This window comes from Meriones unguiculatus, chromosome 21, assembly GCF_030254825.1.
Source record: "Meriones unguiculatus strain TT.TT164.6M chromosome 21, Bangor_MerUng_6.1, whole genome shotgun sequence".
Taxonomy (NCBI): Eukaryota; Metazoa; Chordata; class Mammalia; order Rodentia; family Muridae; genus Meriones; species Meriones unguiculatus.
In genome coordinates, this window is record NC_083368.1 from 35,010,688 (window position 1) to 35,036,234 (window position 25,547).

The 25,547-nt window shown below is 40.4% G+C and overlaps 1 protein-coding gene across 1 annotated transcript in view; it reads left to right on the top strand.

Moving 5' to 3' along the window:
* Positions 1-219: 219 nt before the first annotated feature.
* The window catches only part of Col1a2 (collagen type I alpha 2 chain), a 35,673-nt gene continuing 10,345 nt past the window's right edge, over positions 220-25,547 (top strand). The window contains exons 1-34 of the mRNA XM_021650836.2: positions 220-449; positions 2,839-2,849; positions 4,139-4,174; positions 5,227-5,337; positions 6,563-6,616; positions 9,428-9,472; positions 9,663-9,716; positions 9,810-9,863; positions 10,142-10,195; positions 10,588-10,641; positions 11,098-11,151; positions 12,854-12,898; positions 13,147-13,200; positions 13,305-13,349; positions 13,652-13,705; positions 14,171-14,269; positions 14,359-14,403; positions 14,532-14,630; positions 15,022-15,075; positions 15,192-15,299; positions 15,649-15,702; positions 15,812-15,910; positions 16,805-16,858; positions 17,323-17,421; positions 18,012-18,065; positions 18,522-18,575; positions 18,984-19,037; positions 19,268-19,321; positions 20,293-20,337; positions 21,472-21,570; positions 22,711-22,818; positions 23,483-23,536; positions 24,673-24,726; positions 25,458-25,511. Coding sequence (XP_021506511.1) covers positions 380-449; positions 2,839-2,849; positions 4,139-4,174; positions 5,227-5,337; positions 6,563-6,616; positions 9,428-9,472; positions 9,663-9,716; positions 9,810-9,863; positions 10,142-10,195; positions 10,588-10,641; positions 11,098-11,151; positions 12,854-12,898; positions 13,147-13,200; positions 13,305-13,349; positions 13,652-13,705; positions 14,171-14,269; positions 14,359-14,403; positions 14,532-14,630; positions 15,022-15,075; positions 15,192-15,299; positions 15,649-15,702; positions 15,812-15,910; positions 16,805-16,858; positions 17,323-17,421; positions 18,012-18,065; positions 18,522-18,575; positions 18,984-19,037; positions 19,268-19,321; positions 20,293-20,337; positions 21,472-21,570; positions 22,711-22,818; positions 23,483-23,536; positions 24,673-24,726; positions 25,458-25,511 — 2,136 coding nt within the window. The 5' untranslated portion in view covers positions 220-379. The remainder of the gene's footprint in view (positions 450-2,838; positions 2,850-4,138; positions 4,175-5,226; positions 5,338-6,562; positions 6,617-9,427; positions 9,473-9,662; positions 9,717-9,809; positions 9,864-10,141; positions 10,196-10,587; positions 10,642-11,097; positions 11,152-12,853; positions 12,899-13,146; positions 13,201-13,304; positions 13,350-13,651; positions 13,706-14,170; positions 14,270-14,358; positions 14,404-14,531; positions 14,631-15,021; positions 15,076-15,191; positions 15,300-15,648; positions 15,703-15,811; positions 15,911-16,804; positions 16,859-17,322; positions 17,422-18,011; positions 18,066-18,521; positions 18,576-18,983; positions 19,038-19,267; positions 19,322-20,292; positions 20,338-21,471; positions 21,571-22,710; positions 22,819-23,482; positions 23,537-24,672; positions 24,727-25,457; positions 25,512-25,547) is intronic.

The window sequence follows — 25,547 nt, forward strand, 5'->3', positions numbered from 1 at the left end:
CCCCTCGAAAGCCTCAAAAGTGTCCACGTCCTCAAAAAGAATGGAACCAATTTAAGAAACCCCGTAGCCACGTCCCTCCCCCCCCCCGGCTCCCTCCCCGGCGCCCCCGCAGTCTCCTCCCAACACTGAGGCCCGGGCCCCTGGCCCCAGCCCTCCCATTGGTGGAGAGCTTTTTGGAGGCACCCTCGGGCTAAGGAAACTTTTGCCATATAAATAGGGCAGGTCTGGGCTTTATTATTTTAGCACCACGGCAGCGGGAGGTTTCAGCTAAGTTGGAGGGACCCGTCACGATTGCATGCCCGCGCCCGCCAGGTGCTAACCTCCGCTGGTGACCCAGGGGCTCTGCGACACAAGGAGTCTGCATGTCTAAGCCGTAGACATGCTCAGCTTTGTGGATGCGCGGACTCTGTTGCTGCTGGCAGTGACTTCGTGCCTAGCAACATGCCAATGTAAGTGTCTTCTGCTTGTTTGGGGGAGATGAAGGAGAGAGGCTGGCTAGGTGGGTACCCTGATCTGACAAGAGGGAAACTTCGCCCTCCATCCCACATACAAAACTGTGAGGACGCTCTCTCTGGCCTGTGGGAAAACGCCCCTGATGCGAGAGATAGGAGGAAAGGACTTTAAAAGGATGGAAACACGGAAGGCTTGACTGTTGCCAAGAGTTGGGGAAGTTTTCCCTCTTAAAACTAGACTGTTAGCCTGGATCCCCAGGCTGCTGAACCTCACGAGGAGGCAAGAATTTTTGCCTCACGATGTAAACACTACTGACAGAGTGAAAGACTCCACCCTTCAACCCCCGGCATTGTGCTCATAGTCACCTTGTGAAAGTTGAGGCCTAGTTTAGGAAGCCCTTTAACAGAACAATACAAAACTCACCCCGACTCCATTTTCTTGTGGGCGTCAGAATTGGTTCGGATGACGTTGATGAAGATAATGATGAAGAGGCGCCCCCTGGAGGGAGTAAAATTAAAGCACAGGGACTAGGCCTTGAGCTCACGGGAATTCCAGTTAAAGACTTCCCAGGTCGATAGAATGGTTTACATGTCTAGGCCATCTGTGGAGAACTCAGTAGATGCATCCTGAGACACAGACTGCTTAGGCCTCTACTTTTATCTTCTGAAGAATTAAAGTAGCTTCCCAGTTCATTATCTGGTCATGGAAATGGTAGCTTTTAACGAAAATCACCTGTTTAGTTACATTTCAACATGTCCCCACCTGTAATATGAATGGAATCTACTGCATATTAATCTCCTGGGCCTTTTTTTTCTAAAACGTGGGATGTAAAGTAAGCATGCCAACTTCAAGGCCGCCTTCCATTTCTAGGCTGTACGACTAGACTTCCATGTTGAAAGAATGAAGAAAATCAATCAGGTTTCATCTTGAAAATGGCTGCCTAATCTAACGAGACAAAGATGTTGGCTTGGTGAGGGTTCATGGGTGCCTGGCCACACCCAGAACTTCAAAAGCTATCCCCACTCACATGCCACGAGTCTGCGGCTGCAGCAGATTTCTAATGCGTACACAGTCCTTTGTCCACGTCCGTATACCCACTGTGGATACTAAGGAGAAATTGCATTGAGCAAGTTAATGTCACAAGTTAGCTCTATACGAAACCAGAGAGTAGAAGAGTGGACAGCTGCAGAAAAAGAGTAGACCTAGGGGAGGCAGAGATTTGAATGACAACATAACCTTCCAATCAACATCCGACCAATGTGTAGAATGAAGGTCTACATTGCTCACAACAGCTCACAACTGAGTAACTAAAAGACAAGCCTGCAAAGCTTGTAAGACTTAGAGTCTTCTGTTGGCAGGCCAGTTGTTCTTCCTCTGATGGACACCGTACACTAAACACACCATTTATCTAGTTCTCATCAATGGCCCCTACATGTCATGGCTAGATGTCCAGAATGGTGAGCATTGCAACAGATGCTCTCATCCCAGGAGGACAGACACACTTCGTGACCACCAAATTCAAGCAGTGTTTAGGGGTGAGTCAGCCTGGAGCAAGGTTGACCACAATTGCATACATACATATATGTATATATATGTATATATATATATATAATTATTATACTGTAGGAAGGGAACTCAGTCTTTAAAGTCTTACAGCAGTCACAGCAAGGAAGTTATTATTTCTTTTTCTCACTATTTTTAAAGATTTTATCCACAGTCTTCTCATTACATGAAACAATCCTTCTTAGCGAACAAATGTGACGCACGTTAGTCAAATGACCTTACCTAACTTGAGTGAACTATTTATAACAAAAATCAGATTCCTGAATCAATTTGCTTTCGTGTATGTAAATTAGACCTTTTGGGGAAAAGGGCTAAGTCACTTGAATGTTTTATGAAAAACAAGCTCTGCTTTAGGGTGCATTGGCTCCTAAGTTTTCTTAGATTCTTATGTATTAAAGGTGATCTAAACCATGAATTATTTCCTCATCAATCAATTGCTGTGAGAGTCAGTGATTCATCTTTGCCATTTCCACCCTAATTGCTGAGCATTAGAGATGTCCTGCAGACACATTAATACTTCACAGCGTTTTTAAAATAGTAAACAATTAACCATTTAATTCAACATATATTTACATATTAAAACTGTAAACAAATCACCCTGCTGGTTCCTGTTTTTTGTTTTTGAGTTTTTTTGTTTTGTTTTGTTTTTTTGTTTTTTATCTGAATAATTTGGAAGTCATTAGGGTGTTCTGAAAAAGAAACGAAAGGAAAGTTTTAATCAAATAACTTTATAGACCCATGTATCATTTGTTAATCACTGTGAATTATTGATCGATGAAATGATACCAATAACTCTTTCCTATTTTCTTCTTTCCTCAACAGCTTTACGTGAGGTGAGTAAAAACTACTTCTAGAAAAATAAAATGCCCATACTTGATTGTCTTGATCCCAGCAGTCCCTTCTCTGATGAGGGAACTTGGCTAGTTTGGCTTCCCAGGCCAATTGTGAAAGGGCTTAATAGCCCATTCCTTTCTGGCTTCGGCTGAAGGTCCCCACCCCATTTTCCAGAGTGGGTGGGTGTTGCTGAAGGAGGCTGGCCTCATAAAATAGCCATAGGGAGGCGTGGGTCAGTTAAAGGGTGGGTTTTAGCACCAGCTACTCTGAAGCACAAGAGCTCACTGAGAGATTTTTGTAATTTCCTTGGATTCAGTTGCAAAGAATTATGAATAAATTCCTAGCTCATGATGAAAATTGCAACATAGTTACAGATAAGTATATATATATATATAGATATAGATATATATATAGTAGATTTTGTAGATAGCATTTTGTTTGTTGCTAAATTTTTACACTTTATTTCAAGACTAAGATAATAGAAAAAAAAATGTAGTGACATCTATAGATATGTTTGTCTATAATATCAAAATAAGGCCACTTTTAATATACAGATATATATATATATAATCTTCTTATACTAATCATCTATCTTTTCTTTTCTTTCTCCATAAATATGTAAAATTACCAGAATAATTTCAGTTTGACAAAATTTAATGTGGACTATAGAAAGAAAATGCCTTGTCAAGATTTTACCCATATGAATATGTATTCTGCAATCCATAAAACAAAGTAGTGTTAGTGTTTTTATCATTACAAATCTTTTCTCAGTAATGAAGTTTTATCATCTTCCAGTAGCATCTCTAATTACATTTATGTTGCACAAATTGATGATTTATATAGTATCTAAACATTAAATTTAAAATTTTTTAAATATTAAAAACTTTAAAAATATTTGTTTATATTTTAAGAGGGGATGCATATTATATTAATTATAGAGAGTAAATCAAAGTTTATTTTAAAGACTGACTCTATAAAAGTGTTGTTAAGATATAACAAAATGGTTTTTATCTATAGGTTTCATCTTATAAAAGAACAATGGATAATATTGGTTTGACCACTACAGACTATAGCATCCTCTTGCCCTCCAGTTTGAAAAAAAAATGATATATATTTTTAATGAAAACAATACACTATCATTTATGGTTTTATGCCAGGTCTTTTGCCTGCTGTTTAATAATATTTTAGTCAGATCAGTCTTAACAATGAATTGTTTTCAAAATTGGTTTGCTTGTTCACCATGAATTACTTAGACATGAGGCCCTTGGCCATTTTTGTCTTTCTTTAGGGCCCCCCTGGAGAAAGAGGACCACGTGGACAAAGGGTATGTAATTTTTGAACCATTAAAGATCTTTGGTCCATATCTGAATAAGTACATATTAGAAGCTACAGAAGACCGACAATGTGTAAGGTTATTATGTATTCAGATAATTATACCACCTTTTAAGTAGATAATGTCCTACAGAAGAAGCAAATGAACATTATTATATATAATCAATATTCTTTTCTAGTCAAGATTACCCTTTGGTAAAAAGAAACACTATTACAGGCAGTCTCATTTTTTGCAGGGTCTATCTTTCTTTGTTTTAATTTGGCCTGCCCAGCACATGTATAATGAAAATGTACCCCCTACCACACAATCCTCTTTGTAGTATGTTTTGATTCTTTTGAAAAAACAGTCTCTGTGTAGGTTGGAAATAATTGCGAAGCAGTTGGCAGTAACATGTTTCTCTAGCTTCATTCGTACATGTACATGCCAAGTTGCTATTCTATTTGCTGCATTCTCGCTACATTTCTTTGATATGTGTACTAAACGGTTTTGCAAGGTTTGTGTTATGTAACTTTTTAGTCAATAGATAAAGAACTGCATCTTGTATCTATCTTGAAATGTGGACTTACATGTATTCTGCTCAATTTATGAGTTGTATAATTGTATCAGTAATTACCCTGACAACGGGAATAGTGTTAAAGCAGTGTTCTGATCCTGTGATAAGATGATATACCCAGGTAATCTACCCTTCGCACATCACATACCAAAACAATTGAACACCTTCTCAAAAGTCAGAAACTGGCATCAACCTACAGAGCGTCTTTCTAATACAGCATGAAACTGGGAAGTTTGCGGAATCAGCTCCGTTATGAATTCAGAACGGGTACCCTGGGTTAGCTATCACTAATTTTCATGTATCAGGCATTTAAGGTCCCTCTAAATTAAGCCTGTGTTGCAGATGCACAGCAATCCATGACAGATATAGCATGTTGTATTTCTACCCTTCCGCATCAACAAGTCTAAAGAACAGAACTTTAGCATGTGTGCTCTTATGACTCTTCACAGGGCTGCCCTAACCCTGTCTTAATTCCCTTTCTTTATAACAGGGCCCCCCAGGCCCCCCAGGCAAAGATGGTGTTAACGGTGCCGATGGCCCTCCTGGCCCTCCTGGCCCCCCTGGCTCCCCTGGCCCTCCTGGCCCCCCTGGTCTGGATGGGGTAAGGTGTCTTCTGTATTTTTAACTTTTATCTGACTTTAGTGTCCTTCTCTTTTGGAAAAAGAATCTTGCTGTGAAATTTATTTTTAGCAGTTAATGGGGAAAAAATCTTCTATTTGGAAATTAGTATAATTTATTTCATTTCTTTGGTTTCTTCGCTTAAGGTTCTGCTTTGCCTACCTTCTTTGAGGCCTTGTCAATTACAGGCCTGGTCTTTGTGTTCACTGACGGTAGCTGCAGCCATCAGCACCATTATTTAATTTGGGGATTTAATATCTTTTATCAATTCAGCACAAATAAGAGGTGTTGCATTATTAAAGAGTTTGATTAGATTGAATTACATAAGCGAAGCCCCTGATCTTAAGCAATTTCACAAACATCTGACCCTCTTTATTCTCCTTGGCTTGGAGTCTGCTGAACCAACATTCAAAGCAGTTTTAGGTTTAATTTGCTTGAAACTAAATTGAGAAAAGTACATTTCCCCTTTTCATTAATATCTTCTTTTAGCTTTATGTCTTTGACAACGGTATGAGTGCCAAATGGCCTCGCTGCAGGAAGGAAAACATATTTGCTTAATTGGTTAGCACTATGAATCAGATTCCTGATTCTAATACCCAACTGTATGCCTGTAAAATAAGACCTTTCTCTCCCAGAGATCTTATTATGATTGCTTATCTACTGAGTGCATTAGAAAGCACCTTCTTTAATACAGTTACCACTCAAAGAGAGATCTTTAACAGGGAAGTTATTACTGTGAACTATTTTTTAAAAGTTTAATCTTCTAAGGAGCATTTAAATTTCCGTATAACTTGAAAACTCTTTATATCCTTTTTATGAAATTCTAGCCAGAACAAAGAAGTATCTTGGTGGCTTGTGGGCAGGGGCAGCAGCTGCCAATACTGCCTGGTCCCCAGAGCTCTGCCTCGGCTTTTCAGGGACTGTAAAGCTTTAGGGGACCATCCTTCTTCACTCTAGAGAAGCAAATGGTAGGCAATGAATGCACAGAAACAGATTTCTCAGGGCAAATGGGTCTGAATAGTAAGAGGGGAAGCTCTCCATTTCAGTCTATGTCAGGAACTCACTACTGAATTCTAACCCATTTCTAGATGAAACATGGCTCTCTTAAACAGTGTCAGGAAACTCATGAAAAGCAGATTGGAAAACTTAAGTGCATAACCATTGACATATATATATTTGTGTGTGTATGTGTGTTTTATTCCCTCCAGAAATTTGCTGCCCAGTATGCTGACAAAGGAGTCTCATCTGGCCCTGGACCAATGGTATGTCTGTCTCTTTTTATCCTAAGGGGCAAAAAAGAAGCTTACCTAGGGAATTTATGCTAAACCTTGCAATAATAATTAAGTGAACACTCCATTCTCAGATCGAACGACAACTCCCTTTTCTACACTTAAGTATCAAGAAAGGTTAGGTTTTAAGTTTTCTCTACAAACATGCCTCATTAAAAAAAGGAGTTCGGATAGTTATGTCTAAGAAATGATCTTTGGACATATCATCTCCCAGGTAAATGAATTTAACTTAAAATACTAATATCTATACATTTCCCTGTATCTTTCCACATCCCTTAAAATGTGAAGCAGCACTAAGAGCAGAATAATTTACTGTGCTCCCTGAACCTGTTGGAAAGGACCGACAGGTTCTAGCTCAGCACAGGTAGTGAAGGGCAGAATTAACCTACAGGCAAGATGAATACGAGACAACACATGGTTCATGTATTTAGTCCTTACTTCCTTAGTCACAAGAATTTACCAGGCACCCCCAGCAGGTTCAGAACTACAGTACAGATTTACTCAGCTAGCAGCAAATTTGATTCACCCTCAAGGACTTGATGACATAAGCAATGCTTCCTTTTTCTCCATTCTCATGAAAATTCCTTTTCTTGTCTATTTATTAAAAACCAATGTAGAAGAGAATGAGTCAAATGTAGCATTTAGGTCACTCAGCACACATCCTATCATTTGTGTAACAATTTATAATGCTTTTCCGTGTATCGAGATGATGACCTAGCTAACAAATGAAGCTTCTACCAAACATTACTGAGGTGTGATAAAGAAAAAATAAACATGATCATGAAAAATGTATAATAGTTTGTATGAAAGAATGAAAATGTTCCAGATATAAAAACATTAGATTGATTAAGTGCTGCAGAATTTAATACACATGCACACAATTTGGTGATTCTAATTATTTGTTTTCCAAAGACATTTATCTGTTAGTTATCATGGTCTTTAAAACACAACCCTTACCTGGGTCCTACATCAGCACTCTATCTTCACAAGTTATTCTCCTGAAGCTAATGGGCCGAAATAAACTAATATACTAGAAGGGCAAGACAATATTTTCTGTAAATTAAAACTCTCACTTGTAAAATAATGTAGCTTTAATTGATGATTTCCAATTTCCTGATTTTTCCCAGTAATTTAAAATGTTCATATCTGAAGTGAAAAATGGAAGCATTCTTCTGGCTTTGTGTGTATGAGACATTTGAAATGAGTTGTTTCTGCTAATGGTGGACATTACTCATTGTAAAGTAGAATCCATTTCTCAAGAAGAGGCAAAGTGGGAAATAAAGCAGGAGTAGATGTCTTATTTTAAAAATTAAAATGGTGGACCTAGGCTGGAGAAATTAAAATGGAATTTAGATTCCCTTGTCTTCACAACTTCTTTCTGGGGAATATCAAGCAGAATATTTCACTTTAAAATAACAGTGAAATATAATTTAAGCTTGTACATCTACACACTTCCACACGCATATGCAATCAACAGATATGTGTTTAACAAAGACAGAAGATAGGCAGCAATAAAGTGTTAAAATAATTTTCCATGTTGGAAAATCAATAACTGTAAAACCCCATAGGGTCTTTTTCTGAATTAATCATAGTTCATCTCACAGCCTCCACAAAATAAAATATCCCTTATGTAAATGAAGTTGTTGAAAATAGAGAGAAAGATGAATAAATACAATTAAAAATTCATGATGTCAAAGAAAATTATACTTAATGGATACCTAAAAACTATTTTTATTGAAAAGTGACAGCTTCTTTTTTTAACATTGAAGCAATTTCTAAAACAAAATAAATACTTCTCATAATTAAAATAATGTGCTTCTTGAATAAAATATGTAGAATCTCACTATAGTCATTTAATAAAATAGATAAGCTCAGCTGCAGAGCCCTCATGGTTGATGTATTATAAGCAAATTACTCAAGACTTGTGCATGAAGTATTTTTATCTGTAGGAGAAATGGGTCCTATAGATGAGTTTGCATAAGTGTTGGTTTCTACAAAGGTAAAACAAAACTACATTTAGCTCAAAACTCATAACATTCTGTTTTTACCTTACATTTGTGTTAGAGGAAAAAAAGAAGAAGAAGAAGAAAGAAAACAAGCTACTGTCATTTGTGTTATGTTTTCAATATCTTATGATAGATTTCTCCAACAGGCTGCCTCAATAATAATTTATTTTTCCTTCACCCCTCATTACATCCACTTTTGCTTGACATTTTCATCAGTCATCAACAGCCCTGAAAAGAGCTTTAAGGTTATAATAAACCTCCTTTTAATCATTAAGAAGGACTTTTGATCCTTTTCAATTTATGGCCCTGTGGCAATAAAAATATCAATTTCTTAGCTAAGTATGGCATGGAAAGATGACATATGATGAAGGGAATCTAACTGAAATTCTTTGTCAGCCATTATAGTTTCTGTTCTTGTGCAAAGATTAATTCACTTTATTGCTTTAGAACCATCTCCAGATGTCCAGTTTTGCACATCTCAAAAAACTTATGACTTCCCGCACCCAGTTCTCACTTACTTCTGAAGATTTGGTTGGTAAAAAAGGAGAAGTGAAGGGCAGGAAAGAGTACAGGAAATTTGGGTTCTTAAATGCTTCCTTGGAAAGGAGAGAAACTATGAACTAAAACCAAGATGGTTTAGCTCATCTGTCCATCAAAAAAAAAAAAATTCCAGCAGCTCAATAGTATCTTTTCTAATTCCAGTTTGCCCAGTCTGGCTAATGGGACTGCAAACAAGGACATGAGTTCTTAGTATTAACTGTGTGTATCGTCTTTACAGGGTTTAATGGGACCCAGAGGCCCACCTGGTGCTGTTGGAGCCCCTGTAAGTACCAAAATCATATAATCATTCTTCTATAAAAGGAGAAAGTTAGACATTCCTCTCAGGCAGTGAGAGTGTTGGTCAATGGCAAAGAACTTGTCTAACATGCAATGACCTGAGCTTGACTCCAGAACTTCCAAATAAATATAAATAAATATATAGATAAATGTATGTTATTTCTTCCTTACCTTAGGGCCCTCAAGGTTTCCAAGGACCTGCTGGTGAGCCTGGTGAACCTGGCCAAACGGTGAGAGCATTTCCCCCTTGTGTGAAAAAAAATGTCTTTGAGGGGAGCTTTGTGAACACAGTCTTAACCTCAATGCATCTCCCACTTCCTTAGGGTCCGGCAGGCTCTCGTGGTCCAGCTGGCCCTCCTGGCAAGGCTGGTGAGGATGTAAGTGTTTGCTCTCAATTTCTTCCAAAATAACTTTTAAATACTCTCTTCTCAACTGGAGTATCTGGATCCAAATGAAGTTCCATGCTGAAAGCTCAAAGTGCCTGAGTCTCCTCATATGGGAAATATTACTTTAATGAAATACTAATTAACTTGCTTGTACTCGGGAGAGACAGTTGTTAATAAAACATGCATTTGAGCTCACATTATTATGTGCTCCTTTCTCTTCTGACGGTTTACCGAGTGGAGGTTGACCCAAGGCTGCTTTCATGTTTTAGGGTCACCCTGGAAAACCTGGACGACCTGGCGAGCGAGGAGTCGTTGGACCACAGGTGAGACTGTTGACAGCAGAATGTGGCCCACAGTCAGTTATAAATGAACACGCATGTGATGGCAGCACAGTTGTCACTCACGCTGGTGACATTCGTTTTGAACACATCTGAGAAGAAAAAGAGCCAAGAAAAGAAAGCAGATATTTTATTCATGCTCATGAAGTAACATCGGTGACAGCAAACAGACAATGAATAACTAAACCATGTTTTCTACGAACGCCACAATCTTAGTTACTCATATTCTAGCTATTAGCTTGTAGCTCCATGCTTAAAAACATACCCTTTGATTCCAAACTTGAGTCTTGAGGAGAATTGGTTTGGAAAGAGGAAAGTAATGTCCTTTTAACTTCGAAGAAAACTTTATTCACCTTGCTGCGATTTTTCTCCCCAAGGGAGCTCGTGGTTTCCCTGGGACTCCTGGACTTCCTGGCTTCAAAGGCCTTCGAGTGAGTAAATTCTTCATGAGAATAAAGCGCTGATGGTAGGGGTGGTAAGAACTCAACTGTATTTAAATCCCTGGGCAACACAGCCTAGCTTCCATGTCTCTGAATTTTGAAAATGCTGTAAGTAAAGTAGGGCCAAAACTCTTTAAAAACTGAGATTAATGAAAAAAAAATTGTAGATTATAGCTTATACATAGATTGTGTATATTTTAAGTACTTAAAACTCTCTGAAAACCAGAAACTTAGGGTGGCGAGGATGTGAGGAAGCTTGCCCAGCATCCTTCCCCTCTTGCGTGCATGCAGGCGAAGCGGTTGCCCCGGGGCTGGACCACTGGACTCTGCTCTACTTCAGCAACCACAGGGTCTGTCCAGGAGATGTAATAGTTGCAGAGATGGAAGGCTCTGGTCTGACTGAGATTACAACATGACAGCATTTTTAAAGTGCCCGTTGTCTTTCAGGGACACAACGGTCTGGATGGATTGAAAGGACAGCCTGGTGCTCAGGGTCTGAAGGTAAGCACTGAGTTAGGAACACTGTCTGTAAGGAAGTCATTCGACTCTTCCAAAGCCACCAAGAAGGCTAGTGTACTGAGGACATCCCACATTTCGCAAACTATCTTGTCTCCTCATCTATTCTTCAAATCCCTCAATGGTGGAAAAGTGAAATTCTATGACAGACGTTAAATAATATTTATTTAACTTAATATTTATTTAAATAATCAAATGAAATAAATATTAAAATTTTCTTCCTCCATCTCCTTTCTCCTCTTATACTGTCAATCTCTGTAGCCAAAATAAAAGTAAATAAACATATAATCAAATATTAGAACATGGCGTGCCATTTTAAAGTGTAAATTCTCCTTTGCCTTTCACTAATTAGGTAGGTACATTCACGTCACAATACACTTTTCAACCTCTTTCCTCTGATTTATCTGTGCACACTCAAAAAATTTTTTTAATTAGGTAATTAAAGTCTCAGCAGTGTGTTATCTCTTGGCTAGCCTCTTCTCTGACAGCATTTCCAACCATAAAATGTTCTCTTTCTTATTAAGGAGATAACGTGATATTAAAGTGAATACCAAAGTAATTACAAATTAATGAGTAACGAATGCTAGTGAGACCAGAGATGAACATGAATATGGAGAGTCTGGTCTAAGTCCCCAGCTGCCACACAAATGGATAAGGTCAAACCTGTCCTCCCATGAGCCCATTGCTATAGCTCAAGCTGCCTATCACAATATTGTACAATTTCAGAGCTAAAAGGCACTTTGTAGATGCCCTCATCTTGGGGAAACTGAGGTTAGGAAGAGCTCATGACTTGACCAAAGTCTTGTGTCTAATGGTTAAAAAGGAAGACTCGGAGATCTCATGCTACTCATTCTTAAAGGATATTCTTCACACAGAATCATACGCCCTAGAGCCAGAGAAACAGCTCAGCGATAGAGCACTTGCTTAGCATATTCCAAGCCTTGGATTTGCTCCTCAGCATCGCTCTATGAGCTAGAATATCTTGAGGGAAAGTTTCTTTATATCGCCCCAAATATGAACTTACCTGCCACTACCTGCCACTTACCTAGTCCTCAGGTTGAGAAACAAATATCACTGGGACAGTTCTAAAAACTATTATGATGCTTTGACTTTCCACGTAATGAAAACGATAACACTGAGCATTCAAGTACCTTTGAAGAAGGTAAATTTGGTTGTACTGAAAGAAAATGTATCATCTGTTTTCTCTATTTAAATAATATTACTAGGCTGGGCAGTGGTGGGACATGCCTTTAATCCTAGCACGTGGGAGGCAGAGGCAGGAAGATCGTTGTGAGTTCAAGGCCAGCCTGGCCTACCAAGTGAGTCCCAGGACAGCCAGAACTGTTACACAGAGAAACCCTGTCTTGAAAAACCAACTAATCATTATTCTTCCTAATCTGTGGAGCTGCTTCCAAATGTCTAGATATAAAGAGAAAATTGAAGAGGAGTAAAATCAAGTAATCAATGTCTTTTTAGTACCTTAGCTTTGGGCATATTTAAATAAAAATTATTATCATATTTTTAAAAACATATGTGTCTGAGATCATTGGGAAACAATGTATACAATGTATAAAAATATGTTTAAAATCGCACAAATGGCTCAGACTGGTACAATGGAGTAAAAATTGCACAGTCAGAAAAACGATCTATAGAATGAACAAAGATTCCACTTGTCTTCTGCATATAGGGTGAACCCGGTGCTCCTGGTGAAAATGGAACCCCAGGTCAAGCGGTGAGTACTGATCAAGTCATTGGAAACCCAAATGTGCGCCCCCGGCTTCCTGAAACCTCTTTAGAGTTTTTGCTAGTTACCGTTTCTCCTAGCACTGTATTCTTGCTATTTCTTGTGCCTCTCTGCATGTTAGAGTGAGACCTGATCAGTGCATCCTTACACGTGTTAGAAACTGGACAAAGCAAATGCCACCTGTGGCTTTTAAAGATTAGCAGTCTAGGCTTTATTAACAATATTTCTGCTTCTAGGGAGCCCGAGGGCTTCCTGGTGAGAGAGGGCGTGTTGGAGCTCCCGGTCCAGCTGTAAGTGGTTCGGTTTTTTTACTTCCCTTTCGATCTTCTTGTAGCGCTGTCTAATGGCAGTTGCCTGATTTCCACCTGACTGTCCGTCTTTCCTTCCTTCACAGGGTGCCCGAGGCAGTGATGGCAGCGTTGGTCCTGTTGGCCCTGCTGTAAGTTCTGACCCTAGGGAGTTGAAAATGCGGGGCAGGAGCTGTCTCCCTTACTGTCAGGAAATGACAACATTTTGGACCCTTTCGCCAAAAGTTCCCTGGGGTCTTCGGAAGCTTCAAATCCCCTAGAGCTACTATTGATCGATGTATAGAGTGAAACTCATCCTGTGTTGGAAACCTTTACTGGCTTTCCTTGACAGACCTTTGTGCTTTGTTTTGTTTTGTTTTGTTTTGTTTTGTTTTGTTTTGTTTTTCCTAATCTACTTCAAGGAAATTTCTTGTGCCTTCTGCTTTGATTTCAGGGTCCTATTGGGTCTGCTGGCCCTCCGGGTTTCCCAGGCGCTCCTGGTCCCAAGGTAAAAGCATTGCTTGCCGTCACCACCTTGATAAGTTCTTTAGCGTGATGTGAACTGTCAGTGTTGTTTGCAGGGCGTCTCCCTTTATCAGCCCCACTTTTAAAAAAATGAGTACGGAGGAGTTTTCTCTAAGTCTTCAATAGACATTTCCATACATTACCTATAGGTAGAACCGCAGGCTAGAAACTGAATCGCTGAAAGCCCTGTGCAATGTGCTTCCCGGGCTGGCCTGGACTTTGTGGGAACCACTCAGACAGAGACCAAGCCACAGCGACTGTAGGTGTTAAGGCCAGAACGTCAGCGCCAGGCTTGCATATTAGACAGTCACCCCGTAATGTGACAAACCAGAGCTGAGCAGTTGCTGTTCTGACAAAACCCCCTAAAAATTGCCGACAAAATAAATAACAGAGGTGCGCGGCTTCGTCACTTACTGCTTCTCCCCCACCCCGTTCCTGCCATTCTTAGGGTGAACTCGGGCCTGTTGGAAACCCTGGTCCTTCTGGTCCTGCTGGTCCCCGTGGTGAAGTGGGTCTCCCAGGTCTTTCTGGCCCTGTCGGACCTCCTGTAAGTAGTCATTGACAACACTGAAGATGGGCTGAGAAGAGGTAAGAAATGCTCTAATTCAGTGAGTTCCCTTCTCCTTTGTCTCATAGGGCAACCCCGGAGCAAATGGCCTCACCGGTGCTAAGGGTGCTTCTGTAAGTACAGCTGGGGAGCTGACGTTTGCAGCTCTGGGTTAGAGGCACGCACTTAGGACGCCCCCTGCAGCCGGCTTCCTTCTGAGACACATTTTGGTTTTGTCTTTTGTTCTGTTTTCTCCCCACAGGGTCTCCCTGGTGTTGCTGGGGCTCCTGGTCTCCCTGGTCCCCGGGGCATTCCTGGCCCCGTTGGTGCCGCTGGTGCTACTGGTGCCAGAGGACTTGTTGTAAGTGGTCACCCCTGTGGCGTTTATATCCTCGGATATTAGCTGTGGTGTTTTATCTGTGCCTTGACTTTTTCTTGCAATTTTTTTTTGTCTTCCTTCTGTAGCGTTAAGCAAAAGTGTTAGGTTTCTTGTATAGCTACATTATCTGCCTGCATTATAGTCCCTCCTCGGCTTGTGCATGGAACTTTCTTCTTTCTGCTAGCTTAGAAGCTTAATTAAAAAAAAAAATAGATAAGGTAAACTCAATGTGGGTATCATCCTTTCACCAATACCGTTTGCCTACATGCGGGTCTTTTTTAGAGAACTTAAGCTTAAACATCCTAAGAGACTTGGCTGCTTGAGAGCCATGACACACTTTTGTCATCTGACCCCTGTTTCTTTTGTGTCTTAGGGTGAGCCTGGTCCCGCTGGCTCCAAAGGAGAGACTGGTAACAAGGGTGAGCCTGTAAGTGATTTCGTCATCGTTGTTTGGTTAATTTATCCATATCGATTTCCAACTTTGGTAGCTAGATATGATATAAAAATATTTTTCTGCTCTTCTTCTTTTTTTTTTTGAAACAGGGCTCTGCTGGAGCCCAAGGTCTTCCTGGTCCCAGCGGTGAAGAAGGAAAGAGAGGGTCCCCTGGAGAATCTGGGTCTGCTGGTCCCGCAGGGCCTCCTGGGCTGAGAGTAAGTTCTGAAAACTCCAGACAGAGCAGGCCACGATGCTGTCCCTTGGCTCAGAATCGGTCAGAATTTCTGTGTGTGTTTCCTAGATGAAAGAGCATCTGCCTTCCATCTGTTTTATTAAATTAGTGACTCTCAATTTGGTATGTTATTAAATTGATCTGGAAACAATGTTGACCTATTTTTGCCGGATGCTCATCTGTGCATTCCCTTCGCATTTGGGTAAAGTGTTTTGGCTTGGCGTGCCCCCGCTATCTTCCTCTTAGGAGAAGTCAAGGCAGGGTTTAGGAAAACTACCCTATGAGACTCGAAGACTTCTGTAATCCTCTGCTGTCTCGGTCCTTTTCCATAGGGCAGTCCTGGTTCTCGGGGTCTTCCCGGAGCTGATGGCAGAGCTGGTGTGATGGTAAGTTGTCCTTCACTAACCTCCCAGTATGTCCTTCATACTGCCGGTGCTGGATGTGTCTTGGCACCACAGTAGCAGCCCCCTTATTTGGCCCCTCTGCTATTAACAGGGCCCTCCTGGTCCTCGAGGTTCAACTGGCCCTGCTGGAGTCCGAGGTCCTAACGGAGATGCCGGTCGCCCTGGGGAACCTGGTCTCATGGGACCCAGAGTAAGTTTCAGATAAATCCTCATGAAGTCCTGTCTGGAGTTGATGCCTTCTTCAAAGGGCTGCTTAACACTGATGGTAACAACAAAATCATCTAAAGTAAATTTGTTAGTCCACTTGCTGAGGCTTACCTTTTTAACTCAACTTTGGCAGAGTCCCATAGATGGTTCCATGCAATTGGCTAGTCCTTGGGTTTCCTGTGTATCACTTGAATCAATGACCAGGAGGGTTTGGGAAAACTATATCTATTTTAAAGTACCCAAATTAATTTGGTTCTTTTACCAGCGCGTACAGTTTAACTTAAGTTGTGAGTTTTATATGAGGGATTCATGAAGTGAATTAAGGCTATACATTATTCGTTTATTAGATTCGTAAGTGAAACCATTTTTCCAGCAATCACAAAGGGCTATAATGTATTCAACACCACACCATTTTTTTCCTCCATTTCCTCTTATGGGTGAATATCAACTGTAATTTTAAACCATAAACAAGTAAAAGGGAACAACAAATGTAGCAGAAAAAAAAACAAACAAACAAAACAAAAAACACTTTGGAAATTGCATACCAAAAGTATCAGTTTTTTCCTTCCTAACATGGAATAGATATATTTTGCCCATATGGTAGGTTGCTTAACAGTTTCTTTTGATGCCTATAAATGAATCAGTTGCAAAAAAAATTAAATACACACATTAAAAAAAAAAACAAAGAAAAGAAAAGAAAAAAAGAAAGGTTTCAGAGTTCTTTTCATACTTTCCAGCAAGGCTGATATTGCTAATGATTCACCCTTGGCAGCAAACAAAAAGTGAGGAGAAAGAGCTGTGCGAGATTTCAATTAATTTGAGCCTGGAGTGTGGGAGCTAAAGTACCAATATGAAAGGACCCTTGTTTATTTTATAGGGTCTTCCTGGGTCTCCTGGAAATGTTGGCCCATCTGGCAAAGAAGGACCTGTGGTAAGTATTGCTCATTTCCCATTACATTTTCAAGAACACTTATTGCACCCTCATCAAGTCTATTTTTGTGGCTTATTTATACATGAATACATTGAAAATAAATATCCGCCACCTCTACATCATCTGGGGACAGAAAGTAATAGATTGTAATTATGGAGTCTAAATAGATGCAGGACAGAAAGCAGAGCAGGGATAAGAAAACCATGACTGGGAAAATTGAAGCAGGTGACGAGGGGATCGAAAGGGAAGAGAGAGGGGTAAATTGCATACATATGAGATTGAACTGAGTGTCTGTGTGCTGACATCCTATTTAGAGCAGGGAAATTGAGTCATAATTTATTGACACTTTGTACAGGAAGCTTTGTGTATTCAGAAAACTACCCTGCTCCATCATTTGACAATATCCTAAGCTTGATAGGTGAGAGCCGTGAAGATGCTAAGTAAACGTTAAACTCTGGTTTCAGGGCCTCCCTGGCATTGATGGTAGACCTGGACCAATTGGCCCAGCTGGACCCAGAGGTGAAGCCGGCAACATTGGATTCCCTGGACCCAAAGGCCCCTCTGTAAGGATGACTTCTTCTCCCTCAATACCTGTTTGCTACATCTCTGCCACAGTCAAATATTTCTCTTCTGCTTCTCCGCACAATTTACCTCAAGGCAGGTCCTTTCAACACGAGAAGGGTGTAGAGCATTCGTTCCATTAACACCTTTCCTCCACGGTGGCCTTGCACACTGCTGGAAACCCACCTGGGTTACGCACCTCTACATTCTTTTTTCGTACAGAGCTTCATGGTATTGGATCATGCCTTGGATAATAAACTGAAAGCTGAAAAGTATCAGTAAAATATATACAAGCAAACAAAAAAATCAGCATTTCAAAATTTTTGTCCTAGAAAAATGGACATAAAATCTTATGTTCTATTATACATTATTTTCCCCTCTCCTTTTCTCCCTCCAACCCCTCCTCTGTATTTGTCCTTGACTTTGTTCCTTCTTGATATCATGGCCTCTTTTTCTTTTGAGTGTGTGTGTGTGTGTGTGTGTGTGTGTGTGCGCGCGCACATGCACGCGCACATGTGCTACTTTTTACAGTTTTTAATGATTTTTTTTTAATTTTATACATTTATTTATTTATTTATTTATTTATTTTTAGGGTGATGCGGGCAAACCTGGTGATAAAGGCCATCCTGGTCCTGCTGGTGCTCGGGTAGGTGTTAACTTCTAAAAATACCCCTTCTCTGAGGCTATCTCCTATCATTATGTTACTTTCAAAAGTGGTATCCTAAGAGCCTTTTGCCAGGGGGAGATGGTTTTATTTTGAGCTCCGTGGAGAAGGCAGAGAGAAAACTATAACAAGTCAGAGCATGTCGTTTAAGGATGCAGACGCATCTGGCCTTTGTTATACTCACATTATGATGAAGAGGTTATGCTGATGGTCCCTGTCCTTTGTGAAGTGCCTCCTGCTGGTGGCCTTCTCTTGAACCACATCAGAAGTTGAGAGACAGCAAGTCGAGCTGGATGAAACGCACGTACCATGAATTCCTCTCATTCTGAAATGACAAAACTAGGCTTGTGAGATTAGCTCTCAAGGTGCTTTGAAGCTGTGTAAGCTATCTGTCTCGCGTGTAACCATGAACCTTTCTGTTCTGTTAAACACTTTTAGGGAGCTCCTGGTCCTGATGGGAACAATGGTGCTCAGGGACCTCCTGGACCCCAGGTGCGTACTTCTCCCTGCTCCTTTCCAAAGCAGAGCAAGCCTTGCCCTTCAGAGCAGCCATTCTTTCCATAGTTAAGACAACACATTGACACCAATGCCATCTCCTCTGTCATTGACATCAGTGCTATCTAACTTTGTTCTATCGTTCTATCTAACTTTGGTACTATCGTTTTCGGAAATTAACCTCTGGCTTCCTACATATGTGATAACAATGCAATAAGAATACTTTGATTTAAACAAAATAGCGCAATCATTATAGCTATCCTAGTATGTATAGACAAATAGGTAGTCTTTCCTTCACAAGACCGGACTCATGACGTTGGCTTTAGACTCTTGACATCAACACATGTTTTTGTGATGTTAATAGGGCATCCACTAACATAATGCTATCTCTTCTGTCACTCTCAGGGTGTCCAAGGAGGCAAAGGTGAACAGGGCCCTGCTGGTCCTCCAGGCTTCCAGGTGAGTGGACAAGACTGGCCTTCACCACACTGTTTCCATCCAATTCACTGTCACACCACCAACACCAGAATATGGCTTCAGAATGGATGCAGAAGGCACATTTATTCAAAGCAAACTTTTCTGGAGTGATTTAATAACACACAACAGTGTTCATGGTGTTATTCCCTTTGTAAGCCCCAAATTAGCAGCTCCCCTGAATATGACTGCAATTTTCATGTCTCTTCATTTAGGGTCTCCCTGGTCCCTCGGGTGCTGCTGGAGAAGCTGGCAAGCCAGGAGAAAGGGTGAGTAAATTGAGTGATGAAGACTTCACTAAATCTAATCATTTCCCTCCTTTAAAATGCCCTATTGCCATGTAATTACAACACAAAAATTTCATATTTCACACACTAATGATAGCAGTCTAGCCTGTTGGTATTGAACAAGAGAATGAAGCAAGTTATTTATATTTTGTCCAAATTGCCTTATTTTATGGATTGACTAAAACATCACAATACGAAAGCAAAACCTATTGACTATTTCATGTAATAGCCTTACTTTTTGTTTTGTTCTTTCCTATATTAAAATACAAATTATTTCCTTCTCCATAGTGAAACCATAAATACACCGATTTTCTATCAGACCAGAGCCTGAAAAAAAATTGCTTTTAATGTTTTTCTTGGCATTCAGACATGACACTGCTATACACAATCAGAGCATGAGTTCTGAGTCATTTTCTCTAATTGTGATGAATGCGCCTCAATTTAGTTACATTCTGAAGCCTGAGATCCTTTGTCAACAGTGGGCCACATTAAAGAGACAGCTGGTCAGTAATAAAAGAGATACACATGGGTATACAATTAACTAGGTAATGTACAGAATATGATAATTTATATTAAGAAGACAGTCCGGTATATAGCTAAAATATGTGATCCCTGGTCATGTTTGTTATTCTTCGTCACATTATCAAAAGAGATAGTCTGCTTTGTTGCTTTTCTTTTTTTAATATAGTAAACTAAATAATGGGAAGCAAATTTTCTGATACCAGGTCTGGTGCAGATACATCTTTGATAGCAGTGGTAGTCTCCTTTTGTATCTTTTGATAGAGCCAAAGGTTTTGTTATACATTCTAGCCTGTGTACCAAAGCATTGATGTGAATAAAGCCCACACAGCTTTATTTTATAATTCAGAATATTTTAGACACCTTAACCACAAGTAGCTTTAGGGAACCACGTGCAGATTCCAAACTATGTTCACTGTTGTGTTGTTACCTAGGGTCTTCCTGGTGAATTTGGTCTCCCCGGTCCTGCTGGCCCAAGAGTAAGTATCACTTAGTTCAATTTCACTAACATTTGACAACATTTTAAAGGAAGTGGTGATTGCCCCTGGTCACCGCCCTTAAAAATAGTTCCTAGCCTTGCCTATAAACACCATTAGGTTTCTAAGTTAATAGTAAAAGTTTCTGGCTGGTTGCTCATATTTCCTAATCAGTAGCTTTACAGTTACAAGAAACATAAATGAAAAAATGTGCTATAGTAAATAAGTTATATAGACAAATGTGACGTACTTATTATGGTTGCTGTTTTTTGAGCCCAGTAAACTAATACCTTATATCTAAGGTGAGTATTTGTAGAATGTGTTGGTGTTGAGAATCTAAAGCTAGATTCATAAGTCTAGTTTTGTAAAGGAAAAACCACTTATTTGTCTATGCATATTGGCATAGCTAGAATTGTTGGTTGCTCTTTTTTTTTTTTCTTTTTACGGCTTTTTTTTAAAAATCAATGTATCCCATTATGTTGTTAATTACCACATACCTAGGAAGCCAGAAGTTAATTTCAAAAACCCAATAGTGTCATGAAACAAGTTTGAGCTAGATTCTTTGATATAATTACAATGTGAAACTATGTAATAAATATTCTGGGCCATAACATGTAATGTTGTGGCGATGTTTGGATGCAAATTCAGGGGCTTTCAGCTAAACCGACACAAATGAACACCCACCCTACGTAGATGACCTCTGTTGACTATGTAATAACATCACTACTACTGTAAAGGGGGCAGTGATGTGACAATAGAACCCTATCCATTCGTGACATAGCTATTCAACTAAGACTCCTCCATCTATCCTTTGATTACTAAGCATGTCTGGCATCTGACTTTGTCTGTGACTGCAACACAGAAAAGATCCTCCCCTTAAAAGTAAATGGATTCCAAAGGTTGACTTTAACGTTTCCAACACAACAAAATGTGGAATTGCAGCCCCAGAACATTAGAAGCATGTGGTATCTTACAGATTATCTCATGCCTTCCATTATACCAGGAGAAAAATGAGAGGTGAAAAAAAAAAAAAACATGTTAATTTTCTAAGCTGTGGTAGAATCGGATCTAAAACTCTAAGTAAGTAAGGATGAGTCAGATCGTGCCTGGGAGTGATTTCTCATTGCTGTCTTACAGGGAGAACGCGGTCCCCCAGGTGAAAGTGGGGCTGCTGGCCCTTCTGGTCCTATTGGAAGCCGAGGTCCCTCTGGAGCCCCAGGGCCTGATGGAAACAAGGTAAAACTATACTTTATGGAAAGATGGAATGGGCCTGTGTATTCCAGAATAAGGAGAGCTGGTAGAAGAGTGATTATTTGTGCAAAATTTTATCTCCAGTGTAGCGAATTCTACCTCAGTTACTAACAATATGACTCCAGTGGATATTAATTATTCCAAAAGAAGAGACTTGAAGAGGGAGAAAAATCTTTGCTCTAGAAGCCAGCAATGAATTAATATGGTTTTACTCTTTTTCTGGTTACGCTATTTGTGCTTTCACATTTAGAACCATCCTTTACATTTATAGAAAGTAGCTTTTTTTTTCCTCTGTCTGCATCCAACCCCATACAGTAAAATTTCTAAAAGTAGTCTAGATTTTAATAGTAGAGTTTATAATGATTTAAATTAACTAAAAACTACATTTACTCTAAACTTTTGTGTTCCAAAGCAGATTTATACTTCAGGTTTTTAAAAAGATAAGATTATACATCTCTGAAAACCAGGAAAGTCATATGACTCCCAATTCTTACCTTCCAGGGGAAAAAATATGAAGAGTAGTTTTAAAAAAGATATTTCATTATGTGGAAAGCTATTAGAGGGAAAAATGGAAACAACATAAGAGGGAAGAGAAGAAAAGAATATGGCGACATTCAGTGGTGCTTTTGAAGGGATCTATTCATCTCAGTAGCTAGCCAACAGATTTTACGTGTAGGGAATTGTGAGGCTTAATATAAAAACGAAAGCTACAGTCTTCACTCTCATGGAGACAATCATCTCCCAAGCTGATGAGGTCTCTTTCCATGTCACTTGCTTAGGCTAAGAGACTTTTCATTGAAAAAGGTTTGTGGGCAAACATTTTTCACTCTCTCCTGTCCATTGTCCCGTCTTCTTCTCTTCTGTGCCTGTCTTCCTGAAGAGGATGAGGTGCAGGTTGTAGAAGAATAACAGCCACCCACTCTCCATGCTCTTCTCTTGAGTCATCGTGTCACCAATAGCAGCCCCCCCCGGTACATCCTTCCTCCTTTCAGCGCCTCCTTTGTGTCTCTATGCAGCCAAGAATGCCACCCATTAAGTGTATAAATTGGAATTCTTCAAGAGTTTGAGTCTTGGCTTTCTTCTTTTGCCTCTGAAATAATTGATTTCATGTGGTTTTGATTCCAGGGTGAAGCTGGTGCAGTCGGTGCTCCGGGCACTGCTGGGGCCTCTGGTCCTGGTGGGCTTCCAGGAGAGAGAGGTGCTGCTGGCATACCTGGAGGCAAGGGAGAAAAGGTACCACTCAGTGCTGGACCGTGATATATAAGGTCCATGAACTCAGGCAAGAAGGCTGTGCAGGGATGTGCCCTTGTTTACAGTCCTTAGCAGGCGGCCTGGTAGCATTTGACATCTATGTGTGTTTATTTCCCTCTGCCACCCAGCACCTTTCCATGTCTAAATTCACTAATCTGGCAAAAGTCCTTGCTACCATGGAATTTCATGCAAACAGATGGTGTTGAGTAATACATGAGGCTCATTTTAATGCCACCAACAATAATGCCTCATCCTGCCCTAATTAATGGAAGGAGCTGTATTGAACAGCTGTCGACCGTGCTACAGCATTCGTTGTTGTAAGAGGAGTGACCAGGCACCAAAGCCCGTGGCCATGCCATTCCACCCTCATCTACTTGAAACTTGCTTCATTATGAATCAGAGGGATGTTTATTCGTTAATATTCAATAATATTCTGAAAAGGCCCTTAAAAGATGAGTTTCATACTGTTTTTTTTTCTCTCTCTCTTTCTCTTTCAATGTCCTATAGAGCGAGAGGAAATTGAAAAACACTAAAATTCTTAAATGATGGTCGGCATTATAGAAACTTCTGTAGAAGTTCCTACAGTTCATGTCCACTCAGGACTTTAGTCAGAAAGCAAAACGTGGCTCTTGCTTTTTCCTTACAGGGTGAGACGGGTCTCAGAGGTGAAATCGGCAATCCTGGTAGAGACGGTGCTCGTGTGAGTGGAATTTTGTTTTTAACATTTGTTCTTAAATTATTTGTTTGTATCTTATTTAGCAAATTTACAAAGGAGAACTACAAAAGAATTCAGTTTTAGTAAACTTGAAATCCTTCACTTCCTAGATCACTCATAATATCATTTTACATGCCCCAAAAGAAAATTTAAGTATGGCACACCTTTGAAAAATCACATCTTGATATTTTTTTTTCTACCTTCTTTAGTGTTCAGTATGCCAACCCTAAACTGCATGCCAAAAGCTGTAGGTTTAGAATATGGATTGCTTTGTTGTAAGGGATAATAGGGCTTTTAGAAAAACAGTTCTTACATTTCAAAAGGCCACAACCTCCAGCAATACCCTCCTGCCTAGTCTTCTGCTGCAGGATTTGATCTAAGGCAGCCTCGGAGATTAGCAGTGACTACCATAGGTGTCACAGATGACCCCCAGGAAGTATAATTGCCTTCCTGAGCTGCCAGCGCTGCAGCACTTCCTCCTTCTGTCACCTCTCCCTCTCCAAGCTGATAACTCGCTCTAACACATTCCTGGTATTCTTTGCCTTGAGTCACCAAATCCTCACAGTTCCAAATAAGGCTACTTCTGTGCTTCCCTCCAGGGGACTTTACAGGAGTGAGAGAGTCCAGAACTTCCAGATCCCTCTCCTGTCCTGGCCTTTCACATTTCCATAGCCCTTTATCAGCTCTTTCCTCAGGTGTCATACAGTTCCTTCCTCCTGAACTGACTTCTTGATAACCAGTACCAGCATGGATCAGGGGCTTTCGTTTTTCATTATTATTACAAATGTGTGTGTGTGTGTGTGTGTGTGTGTGTGTGTGTGTGTGTGCACCCCCTTGAGTGGATATGTGCCTGTATTATCGCTAAATGTGGAGGTCAAAGGACATGTTGTGATCATGGCTTCCCACAAGTGGGTCTTCCATGGATCAAACTCAGAGTCATCAGGCTTGGTTGCAAACACTTTCCCTGCTGAATCATCCTGCTGGCCCCCTCACGAGCTTTCTTGATGTCCTGCCACAATGAGCAGTACAGATGTTCCGACACTCCCTGAGCAGCAGGACGGAGCTCAGTCTGGATGGTGTGTGTCGTTTTTAGTAAGGCCTGTTTCCATTTTGGGTCCTAGGGTGCTCCTGGTGCTGTAGGTGCCCCTGGTCCTGCTGGAGCCACTGGTGACCGGGTAAGTGCATTTTGAAATGAGTTGTATACCTTTCCATCGAGTTGTAACTCTCTGAGCCGATAGCACCGTCTAAAATTCCCTGCTTGCCCTAGTCTCAAAGAGCCTTGGCAATTCATTTCTATGTGGGTCTAAAGCCTACTTATTTAAAAAAAAGAAAGAAAAAACCAGCAGTGCAGCGGGGAAACAAATGCTGCTTGTTTGCTGTTCTCTCTCCCTGCCTGTGGATGTGCCAGCTGTCTGATCTATACCTTAATCCCTATCATTTGTTTTAAAGACTTTCCCTGTTGCCCATTAACAATATCCTAATGCACTGAGCCTTCTCAAAGCCTTCAATTGTAAAAAGGAAAAAAAAATCAATAAAATACATAGTGTGCCCATTTTACATCGAGCAGCCCATTTAAAATAGACCTTATTTATTGTATTGCAAAGATTGCAGCAAATAGATCAGTCCTATATCCATCTAAAAATTAAAATGTCCTCCTCCGGGTATTATGGGGACTGATTTATAGTGTTTCTGCAAGTGAACAACCACTACCACTCCACCTTTTAAAATGAATCCGGCCTTCAGTAGAGGAAGAATTCACCTCATTTTGTTCTCTGAAATGCCCATTAGTCTCTTCCAAGGTAACTGCAGACTTTGAAAATGGCCTTCTCTCTTCTGCTCTTCTCCCTCCTGCCATCTGCATGAGGCACATTAAGCCACTCATCACTGGTCCTTGGTGCCATTACAGGGTGAAGCTGGTGCTGCTGGTCCTGCTGGGCCCCCCGGTCCTCGAGGTAGCCCTGTAAGTAGTAACCAGAGCTTTAGGGATACCCCTCTG